This window comes from Anopheles maculipalpis, chromosome 3RL, assembly GCF_943734695.1.
Source record: "Anopheles maculipalpis chromosome 3RL, idAnoMacuDA_375_x, whole genome shotgun sequence".
Lineage (NCBI taxonomy): Eukaryota > Metazoa > Arthropoda > Insecta > Diptera > Culicidae > Anopheles > Anopheles maculipalpis.
The window spans coordinates 56,443,009-56,454,111 of NC_064872.1; the positions used below are offsets into that span (position 1 = coordinate 56,443,009).

General features: G+C 43.0%; 1 protein-coding gene across 1 annotated transcript; it reads right to left on the reverse strand.

Moving 5' to 3' along the window:
- Positions 1-1,559: 1,559 nt before the first annotated feature.
- On the reverse strand, positions 1,560-7,603 carry LOC126560806 (uncharacterized). The gene is made up of 6 exons (XM_050216758.1): positions 6,874-7,603; positions 5,017-5,262; positions 4,707-4,945; positions 3,811-4,631; positions 3,285-3,699; positions 1,560-1,654 (listed from the first exon to the last, which is right to left on the reverse strand). Exons 1-6 carry the CDS (start codon positions 7,601-7,603, stop codon positions 1,568-1,570), a joined length of 2,538 nt encoding a protein of 845 aa, XP_050072715.1. The 3' UTR covers positions 1,560-1,567.
- Positions 7,604-11,103: the final 3,500 nt, after the last annotated feature.

Genomic DNA, 11,103 nt, shown 5'->3' on the forward strand with positions numbered 1-11,103 from the left:
AGTGCGGGTTGACTATCCAACTACGTGGTATCGGCCGTCTAGTAAGCCATTTCGATGGCCGGCATAACCTTCGAGGTCGTTAAGCCAAGAAGAAGAAATACATTTACATAAATCTACTCTGAACTACCTACACTATTGCTCTGCGCCTAGATTAGGCTGTGAATAACCGGGAAGAGAGATGTTCTGCAGCAATCCCGTAAATTTTCTAATAATGTTTCCAGTATTACGCTTAGATGTTTTACATCGTTTCCGTGTTTCGAGTGAAGCGTTTTGTGTCACTAATATTGTCCAACATATTGTTATGGTTTACCTGGAGTCTGTACAGTTAGGTCCTCGTGCATGAGTCTCAAATTGGGGCCACGGCAAGATAACTAGCTTGAAAATAGTCGTTTTATTTGGCACTGACAACTGGGACCTACGGCAGATCGATGAGTAGAGGAGATATTTAAAAAGGAAATGTCCTTTTCAATTTAAAGATTTTGATTTCACATGGCTGGACGAAGGCTTAAATCCCTTCCGTTTCCCCGTAGTGATGACTGACTATCCAACTACGTAGTATCGGTAGTCTAGTAAGTCATTTGATGATCGGCGTGACGTAGAAAGTTGTTAAGCCAAGAAGAAAAAGGAGAGTGAACATCACAAAGAAGGTAATTAACAAAGTGACTAGAAGACAATCACAAATTAAAATTACCGGAAAAGGTATAAAACAACATTGGGTTTTCAAAGCCCCGTTCGCACCTTTATGGATATGCTTTAGAGAGTCAGGCAATTGATAAAAGACTGAGCGTTCATCGTATCGTAATGTTTATTGATATAAAGTTGTAAGTAAGGTTAGTCCAAAAATCTATACGATTTCAACTAACAACAAATATAGTGAATGATTTGGATTTTAATGAACATTTTTATAAAAAATTTGCCGTTTTCCACCGGCCTCACTACTTGCTTATTTCTCAACTGTAATAATTTTATCGTCGTCCTATGAACCAACCATGAATAACGAACAGAACGAAATTTTTGGTTTGGATAATTTTGGTACAGGACAAGGTTTTTCTTTGGCTTAAAGTTTTGCCTATTGTCAACAAACTCGGTTTAAACCCAACAATAAAACCATTCAACTCATAAACCAAATGACATGAGATTATTCAGTAGTTATGGCAGATTTTAATTAAGCTTCATTTTTATTACTTTTTCAAATTATTTTATTCACCCATTTTTCTCCTTTTCATCGCACGACTTGTGCTGATCATATCTACTATAATGAAAGGATGACAATGAGCTTGCTTTATATGTGTGTATGTGTGTGTGTGTTGCAATCTTCAGGCCCCGCCTAAATGAATCACGACCAAATGTCCCAAGCTGCAGGAAAATGAATGAAATGCGGTCTGCTATGCGGTTTCCCTCTATTGCCCACGAGGGTGAATCTGAAACAAGTTGAACCTCAAGTGCAATTTCCAACTGCATTGCAACCGCGCTGGAATGGGAATTTAATTACTACAAAATGGAAATGGTGGAAAATACCGCAGCTTCCTCCAGCTGTTGTGGTACGGCGAACGTTGTCGGCAACCATTTAGCGTCGTTCGTCCTGGCAGCTGCGTATATTTGCGGATTCCACCATATCGTCCACCAGATCCACCGGAAGTCCAGAAAGTTTGAGCTGCAGGCGTGCATGTAAATGGTTTTCCAAAATGCGGAATGAACACGAATGCACGCAAGAGAAAGAGGGAAAAAGAGGGAAGCAAACGTTTAGTGAGAAAGAGATAAGAGATAGAGCGAGAGAGGGAGAGAGCAAAATGATTAAGTTGAGGATGAAGTGGTGTTGAGATTTTAAGTGCCCATAAAGTGGTAGTTTCGGGATAAAGCAGGAATGGAAGGTTTATGCTAAAGAGCCCAAAACTCACAACGAACGAGCAAACTTGGGTGCCAACCACAGTTTTCCCCTTGAATCGATGATTCCGGATGGTGGGAAATGGATCGTTTTGACTGTGATTTGAAGCGCATAAAAATATTGCGGTTACGATCAATTGATTTCTTCACCAGCTGTCTCTCTGGAGTGGGTGTTGGAATGCAATTTTTACGAGCTGTTAAAGGGTTGCTATTCATCATTGAAAGGGTTGTTGCTTGTTCTTTTGATGGCCAGTTTAAAAGTGAAAGCCAAAGAGGTTGCTACAAAGTGCTAAAAGGTCAGAAATTCAGAGGAACATTTGTAAAAAAAGCTTGCTTTTAAACGTTTTCATGGTACGTTCATCAATTATGGAGTAGTTTTATGAATTTATTAAAGACTTGAACCATGCTTTGATCAGTAATAATGTTTTTTTTGAAAAATACGTTTCTTTTTTTCTACTTCTATAGATTTTTTTTTATTTGGAGACTACAACCCAATGAAATTGGTACTCTACGACTGTTTGGAGGGGCGTCTCGGTGGTATAGGAGGCCCCATAGTGAGGACTGACTATTCAACTTTGTGGTATCGGCAAGTCTAGTAAGCCATGTGATGGCCGGCGTGATCTAGAATGTCGTTAAGCCAAGAAGAAGGCTGTAGGATTTCTTGTAGGAGCTGTACGAACTGTAGGACGACCTCGCCGTCGTGCAGCGAATTAGGCTCACCAGGCTCCGAGGGGCTGGCCATGTTATACGCATGGTACCGGGTGACCCAACTCAGAAAGTCCTTTTAGGCCGTCTTCACGGACAGAGGAGGCGTGGTAGACCCAGATTGAGGTGGGAGGATGGCGTGGAATCATCTGCCATCAAGGCCGGGATAACGGATTGGCGGACGACAGCGTGGGACCGTGAGCGGTTCCGGACTCTGCTGCGCGAGCCCAAGACTGCAAAGACTGAGTAGGGGAAGACATTCCGGATAAGATTCGATTGTGATCCTGTCGTGTGAATCGGAACCACATATAATCGCATTTCTATCACACAGCAGGACTGGTTATCGAGCCTTGTTCGGATCGCCTACTCTTATGCAGGATTGACTGTCCAATTACGGGTAAAACCAAATCAATGATACACATTAATGACAGTCTAATAACTCTCAAGATTGTAGTGGCAAACAAGAAGACGTAGAAGAAGAACTATATTCAAAGGACCATGAGATAATGACAAATATTTTAATTATCACTTGGACAACAAAAGCAAGGTTTTACTTTCTAACTATAGCCATTCGAATGATAAAATTATTATCCTTTGCAATAAGGGCTCATGCACATCTTTACAAACGTATCAATCACCAGTATTTAATCCTGATAAAGGGAGAAAGTTTCAATTTCATACCGTATCATACTCACCTCCTTAATGCACCCATCCAACCCTTGCTTCACATCTCTATGGCGGTTGATGAAACCCTCCCATCGTACTCCACCGACAAACACAACCAGTTGCCGATCGGTGGGAAACACCATCCCAAGTATGCTTCGGGCTACCTCCTGTTCCTTGTCCACTTGCAAATAGACGTAACCGTCACGGTATCCGGCCTGCAATCGATACCATCTGCCTGTCATCAGCTTGACGGTCGACTCGAGATAAATCGTATGCAGATGTGCATCGGTCGTAAATCTCATCTCAATGCGTCCCGCTTTCACCAGTATCGTAATAAACTTGCCGAAACCTCGCTTATGTTCGGCGGTGTGAAGTACGATTCCATCGGTCAGACCATGCAGCTGAAACTGCAAATCAACTGTCAACACCACCCGTAGAAAGCTCCTGCAAGTGGTCAGAAAAGAGAGATGATGAAGAAATGAAAAACAAGGATTTTGTTTCGTTTATTGTTGATGAACAATCCCATATCAGTACTCTTGTGACAGTATCACTTACCTATATGAGACGTAACTATTGTTCTGGAACCGAACACCATGTGTGGACGATTCTGGCCCAAAATCAGAACAGTCACCCTCCGGCAACAAAACATCCGTACCGTCACATCGGCCCTGGCTGCAGACGTAATTTATGCACGAGTGCTGTTGTCCCACAGGACATAGGCCCATATTGCACTCTTCCGAATAGCAAAATTCGCACTGTTCCACATTGACCCGATGGGAAAAGTCCCGCTCCAGATGCACCACCTTATCGTTTATCATCAATCGACTCACACACCCACTGAAACCAATCGCTCTTAGCCCGGGAGCGTTTGCAATGTAGAATCGATCGGTCCGCTGCTGCACTAGATAACCCTCAAATCCCAACAGATATTGGCCATCCAGTGCCATCAGTCCCTGACCGTCGTAGCTGCTCACTAGCACCGTATGCCAGCGGGTGGGCTGCAGCTGCAGCCTGACGCTCCGGAAAACCTTCTCCAACTGACCCGGAGGGACGATTCGGAGCGTAAGGCGGTTCCGTTCCAGCAGCAACGTGAAGGTCCAGCTCTCGACACCGGCTATCGGTGGCTTGTGGAACAGTAGCGCATCCGATTCGCTCGTTCTGAAGGTCAGCTCGAAGCTGAACTGGGTGGATGATTGGCCGGTCAGGGGCGTGTCATGCACGGCGTACGATATGTTCTCGCCCTGCTGGAATCTCATCGGAACCCCAGTCACGGTGAGCTGCAGGCTAGTTTCGTACAAAGTGCCCATGTCGCTGGTCACCTGACACCAATATTCTCCTGCGTGATGATAGCGCACGTCACGGTAGACGAGCGTTTCCTGGAATGGAGTAAATGAAGCACACAATAAACACTGAAACGATTTTGCAGCGTCCCGACATAAACCCTTGCCTACATTCTCAATCAAAAACGTCCGTGTGCCGTTTTCCACCTTAAACCATTGTATCGTCTTCTGGGCAAGACCGGCAGATCTTTTACACGAAAGTGTCACACTTTGTCCACAGCGTACGGTGCGCTTTCGTATCCTCGCACGCTCTTGATCCATCCGAGGCACGAACAATGGACTGTCGCTTTCCATCTCCATTCGTAGCGAATAGATATTGTCCTCCTCGTAGTCTTCATTCCGATCAGAATCTAAAACAAATATGCTGAAAACATTATAGGGACCTAGAACCGACCACAACAAGGAACACTAGCTACTCTACCCCATCGGGTCGAAACAGACGTGCTCGCCGTGGAAGCTTTCAACAACTCGTCCCTCGCTACGTCCACCTCCGTCTCGATCCATTTGGCGTAGTACGGTACGTTCATAAACACGACGTAGCTAAACGAGTCACAGTAGTTTGTGCCCTCTCGGATGGCCGAAAACGAAACTACTCCCCGCAGAAACCATCGCTTGTCACGTTTAATGTACATCCCGCCACCACTGTCACCGTTGCATGGGCTGGTGCCTGATGGTTTGCAGAAGAAAAACAAAACACTCGTTTATGGGTCGCTCGCTTCGTTAACTATACCGGGCCGAAGAAAACTTCACCAGATTAGATGAAGTGAAAATGGCAAGGAACTTGGTTTTTATGTCAAGGTCGTGGTGGATTATGTCAAGCCCGGGATTAAGCAACAAACACCACCGAGAGAACTAGGAAGGAAAACATGCTACGAATTATCAGTTATTAAAGGAGCATTTGTTTATGTGTCCAATGAGCTTAGGGAAAGTTGTTTAGTTGGATTTTAGGTATGCATGGGTTATGAAAGTCATTGTTCTATCTTACAAGCGTATATGTATAAAAAGTGTGACCAAAATTTATTCATACAAAATCTTTAATTAAAAGAAAATAAACTATTATAAATTACACAATGTACAAATAGCAGCACGGATCTTACATAAAATGAAGCATTCATTCTTACAGTTTTTCTTAGTCTTGACAACTTGACACTAATTCGATTAGATCCTAAAATAGAGGATAGACAAAATTCTGCTATTGGTGACTGCTGAATTCAATTTAAGGACGATTGAATCAACGAGACCATCTGAAAGATATTTTTGACAATCGACCTCTTTAGCTAATTCTAACTAAATGGTGCTTGGACGCCTTCCTCTAAGACATTTTGCTGGCGAATTCTTAGGGATGGTCCTGAATCAAATTTTCACAATGCTGGCAGTCGATAAAGATTCCGTTTTCCCCTTCAGTGTTTGCGGCATTTGAAGAGCCATACAATCCCATTGGAAGGACGGCAGTGGTAAGACATGTTTGTTCTTTTCTCTCATTAGTCAAGTGACTCACTATATCATACTTCTTTGCTCAAGGGTATAACTTATACTAGGAAATAATCTTCATTTGCAGATTTTCGACTGTATTGAGCGTAGCCACTTCAAATCAGTTTAACACATTGTTAAGAGGAAGGAAAGTTAGACAGCTGAATTGTTAAGCTGCAGATTCATCAAATGAAAACAAACTTCATAATCAGTCTATTAAATGTATTAGCACAATCTTTGTTCAAATATTATATTATGTGATCTTCCATTAATCGATTATGTATCACCAAAACTACATAATTTGTTGGATTCTTCAGGGGTTGGGTTGCTCAAAAAAAGGATGACTAGTTTTATTAGATTTAACGGGGTGTCATGGGGTGGCCCGGTGGTGTAGGCGACAACGGCGCCGGTCTTCAAACGGCAGGTCCGGGGATCAAATCCCTTCCGAACCACGTCCCCCCGTAGTGAGGACTTGGCTGTCCAACTACGTGGTATCGGCAAGTCCAAGTAAGTCAATTTAGTTAAGAAGATGGTCGGCGTGATATATTTACTGGTCGTTAAGCCAAGAAAAAGAAGAAAGGAGTATTATACGAATAAATGATGCGTTTATACCAGTTGAAGAGAATGATGTGAATCAAAATTTTGGGCAATGAAAAACATGACCGTAAATATTATTTTCAACAATAAACACAGCGATGGGAATTCCCAGTTGTTAATCCCTGATCTTGACCCATTTTACGCGCCGCGTAGCAGAAACTGTACAATCACAAATACCGGACACCTACTATCAACTCTTCTTTCTTCCTACCGTTTAAAATTCCAGCACAGTACATCCCACTGTAGATCAGGCGTCCGTAGAGTTCAGGGTTACTTTCGACGCAGTCTGTGTAGCGCACTATCGGGATCTCCGCCTGAAGCAGCTGGTCGGAGATGCGATTCTTCTCCGTAATACCCCACCCTACAACCGTACCGACTACATCCGCCAAATATTCCACCCATATCGTTTCGGTCAGATCCAGGCAAACCGGTTGAACGTAATTCGTAAACTGTACGGTGCCATTCAGCCGCAACAGTGCCACGTCATGTTTGTGACTGTTCGGGACGAATTTTGAGTGTGGTATTATCTTCTGCACAGCGAAAGATTGTAACGAGCTGCTGTCGTTGGCCGACAATCGGTGCATACCCAACTTCACGCGCACGAGTTTCTCACCGATTCTATAACCTGTGTCACTGTTGTATACACAATGGCTAGCCGTAAGCACAAACAATTCATTGATCAACGTGCAGCCACACTGGTAATCGTTCAGATGAAACAGTCCCCCATGCCATGGCCAGTAACCTTCGATTGCGATCTCACCGTCAGTGACGCGGCTTATAACCTTTGGCAGTGACGGATTGTTAATGCCACACTTTTGCAAATCGATCCCTTCACGCTGTATTGTCCCGTCTGCTTGAGGAGCAGTTGCGGTTAGATTCACTGCACAAAACATCAATAACACCGGTAGCACCGCCCTAAACCTCTCATTTCCAATGACCATCCTGAACGATCAAAAACCGATCACTATCACGCAAAAAAAAAGTCTAAATCTTACAAACTCCGTAGCAGAGCATTGGTGAGCTTGTGCTCAGGCGTGCGATTAAAGGAAGACTGATGATAAGCCGGTGTCGATCCGTTCGGGTAGGGCCTTATCATGAATCTCGCCTAGATTCGATTTCGGTTTGAAGTTTGTGTTTAAGAACTCAAAACGATTTTGAAAGAATATTGTACCATTTTGTACTAACATTATTTCAAACAAAAATATAGGTAAATTATTATTTCAACAACTTTTGATTAATTATTTTTATTGTAATTGTCATTGTAAAAAATTATATTATTTTTATTGTCATTGGGCAATAATTATTTTTCGATCTTTTTTTATAGTAGTATTTTTAGTGACGCCGTATTTGACAATACGGCGTAGAGCCGTCAAACTAAATAAAATAAAATAAATTTTTAGTATTTTGATATTTTTCTAATTAATTATTACGGTTCAATACCATATTTTTACTACCGTTTGTGATGACTGAAACAGTGAACATTATTAATAAGGTATTTCCTCCTTATATTTGGCCTTGTCCCAGGTTCACAGGACACAATTTAATTGTTTTTTAAGTATACTCACATCTGTCGTCAAAACTTAGACATGTATTAATTTTGTGAAGCACAGCAGTAGTACACGTTCATAAAACTCCATTTTGACTTCTGCAACATGAAAACAATGCACTAAAATTGCACTTTTATTTAATGTAAGTAAACAAAATTCCAAACCACTGTTCCAAGTGCTCCCTCTCTAACACGTTCAACAGCATCACAATACTATTTCTGCACAATCAAGTCACTGTACCTGATGTTGTTGCATGCGGATGAGCATAAATCTTTGCTTTTCCTGCAGCGATCGGGTTCTCGCTGTCTCTTTTTCCCCCCCCCCGTTCTCTATCCCTCAATCACACTCTCTGTCGCTCTAACCAACAAATTCTGGTACTGCAGCCAACGATATGTGGATGATCTTCCTTACCAGCCACGAACCAGAATGGACCGTACGAAAACTTCGCTGTGGCATAATATTTACACTGAAAACATCTGAGACCCTCGCCACATCCAGTGTGCCACTCCGACCAGTCACTGGGCCGGTAGTTGTGTGAGTTTTTGTGCCATTTTGCAAACACAGGATCGGTGGCAAAGGAGAAACAGAAGCGAAACACTGTTTGCTTCCTCCGGGGCCAAAAACTCATCCGAGCTTGTGTGCGTCTGTGTGTGCACGGGAAGAAAATAAATTTTTCACTCACCGGTAAATATAATCGATCTCTTCATCTACTACCGATGCTGTGCCTCGTTCCTGTGGCAAACCAAGCAGATGTGCACGGCAAAACCACCGGTTCTCTGTTCGCCCGCGAATGGCATACGTGCCTAAAATTAGATTAACGATGTGTTTTTACCCTGCCCGTACTGGAGATCAATTTTTTACGACGCGCTTCATCTTCTCGCTTCGTCCCTGTCCCGAAACTATTGCCCAAAACGCTGTTTGCAGGTTTTTGCTAAGGTGGGCGGAAGTAGTTGTTCTTTCGAGATAGTTGAAATAAAACAACCCTTCCGACCTTTCAAAACACAGACATATTAGTTTACAGTGTGCCAAATGCACTACCCTGCTTGTTGTCGTATGACAAACATAAAACAGCTAACCTTAGGTTTCCGCACACTTGTGGCGAAATTAGCCTGTTGAGATTGGAATAAGAGGATGAGGAAACTTTCGACAAAACGACTTTCTGGCCGTGGAAAAGCTGTGTCAGGGGACAAAATCCAATGTTTTTCTATGACGTGTTTACCAAAGCTGTTGGTTGCTCTGGTCATGGCTTGTTCAACACAAGGTAAACAATCGTTTCACTAGAACGAGAAGCCTAACAGCATCACCATGTTTGGTTGCGTATGCTTGCAAAGCTCATCTCTAGTTATCAATCCGGTTTGATGTATTAGTTTGAATATTTTGCAAAAGTTGTTGGAAGATATTTAATAACGAGATTAAAGAAAATACGCTTTATTGTGTAAGGTATTAGGATACGGTGCAGATCGCGTGAACAAAACCTCTCCATTTGCTAACAAAAAAAACTTAGATTGCAGTGTCTTGTGCAGCTCTATTACAAGTCATATTTTAATTCACCATATCAACTATCACCATGTCAACACAGTCAAACAATCCAGATAATCATGATTTAGACCATGATGATCAGACCGGCGAAAAAATATCCATCAATAAGCATCAAGCGCACCAAGCATTATGGAGACTTCCGTGCTTGAGCGCTAATGTTGACAGGCGGTGACTTACAGCGGTACGTTACCGACACTATGTCGCCCAATAGAAAGGGGCTATCGTATTGTTTATTATCATCATAAAACCATCTACCCATAAATCCCTATTATGTCTATCATGAGCTTGCTCTCAGCGCTTAGCGAGACGATACCCCCAAAAGTGATAAAAGAACGAATGGGTATGATACACTCAGTGTAGCTGTTCTTCTAGCTAGGATGATGAAGGGTGTTTGTTTTTGCTGCTGGAGAAGATTAGGTTTAATATGTTGGTGGGCAGAATTTCACGTTCTGCATCATTTTTCGCTTAGAGCGATTTTTCGGTGGCTTGTAGTTTGTGATAGAGTATTAAAAGTAGGACTTTTTATCTCGAAAGAATTATGCATAATATGTTACATAACGTAGCATTATTTCATAAAAATGTAATCAATCTAAGAAAGCTTCTTTCGTCAACGATGTGATAAATATTCTCTTATATTATAGACTGATAATATTAACTAAACATCGATAAATGAAAGATGTATTTAAATTATCTTTTTTCAAGTTAGCATCAACCAGCCCCCCTGCTGATGATGGCCTGCTCTTTTAAAGAGCACGTCGTCGTGACATGGCCCAGTCAACAATAGATTTCCAGGAAACTTGATCCCAGGCTGCAGCTTCCCATCCGTGTAGGCACCCGATCTCTGACAGGTCATCCTTCGCCTGATCCAGCCAACGAACTCGCTGTGGTCCCCGACGCCTCGTGCCGAAATGGGGGTCGCTGACGAATACCTTTTTGGCGGGGCATGAATCCGGCATCCTCATAACATGCCCCAGCCATCGTATCATGCCGGTCTTTGCTACCGTCAGGATGTCCGGTTCTCCGTATAGTTCAGCAAGCTCGTGGTTCATCCTTCTCCTCCACACTCGATGCTCGAACGCACCGCCAAAGATGGTCCTGAGGATGCGACTCGTGGCCATATAGGACCACCAGGCGAATCAGTGTGCGATATATCTCACATTTCGTGCGGTCTCGAAGTCTTCTGGATCTCAGCAGACGGTGAAGGCACGATTCCCCAGAACAATGCGTCCCCGGATTTCGCTGCTGACATCGTTATCCGAAGTTACGACAATCCCAAGATAGCAGAACTCCTCTACTACCTCGAGGTTGTTACCGTCGACTAACACGCTGCTTCCCGCTCGGGCTCCATCGCGATC

What these genes read in the sequence shown, in the direction of transcription:
- LOC126560806 (XM_050216758.1), bottom strand. Translation starts at nt 7,603, where the DNA reads ATGGTCATTGGAAATGAGAGGTTTAGGGCGGTGCTACCGGTGTTATTG. An exon ending in CTGTGCTGGAATTTTAAACG is followed by an intron (nt 5,263 to 6,873) that starts GTAGGAAGAAAG and finishes GCAAACCATCAG; the next exon opens with GCACCAGCCCATGCAACGGT. An exon ending in TGGATGGGTGCATTAAGGAG is followed by an intron (nt 1,655 to 3,284) that starts GTGAGTATGATA and finishes GCACGCCTGCAG; the next exon opens with CTCAAACTTTCTGGACTTCC.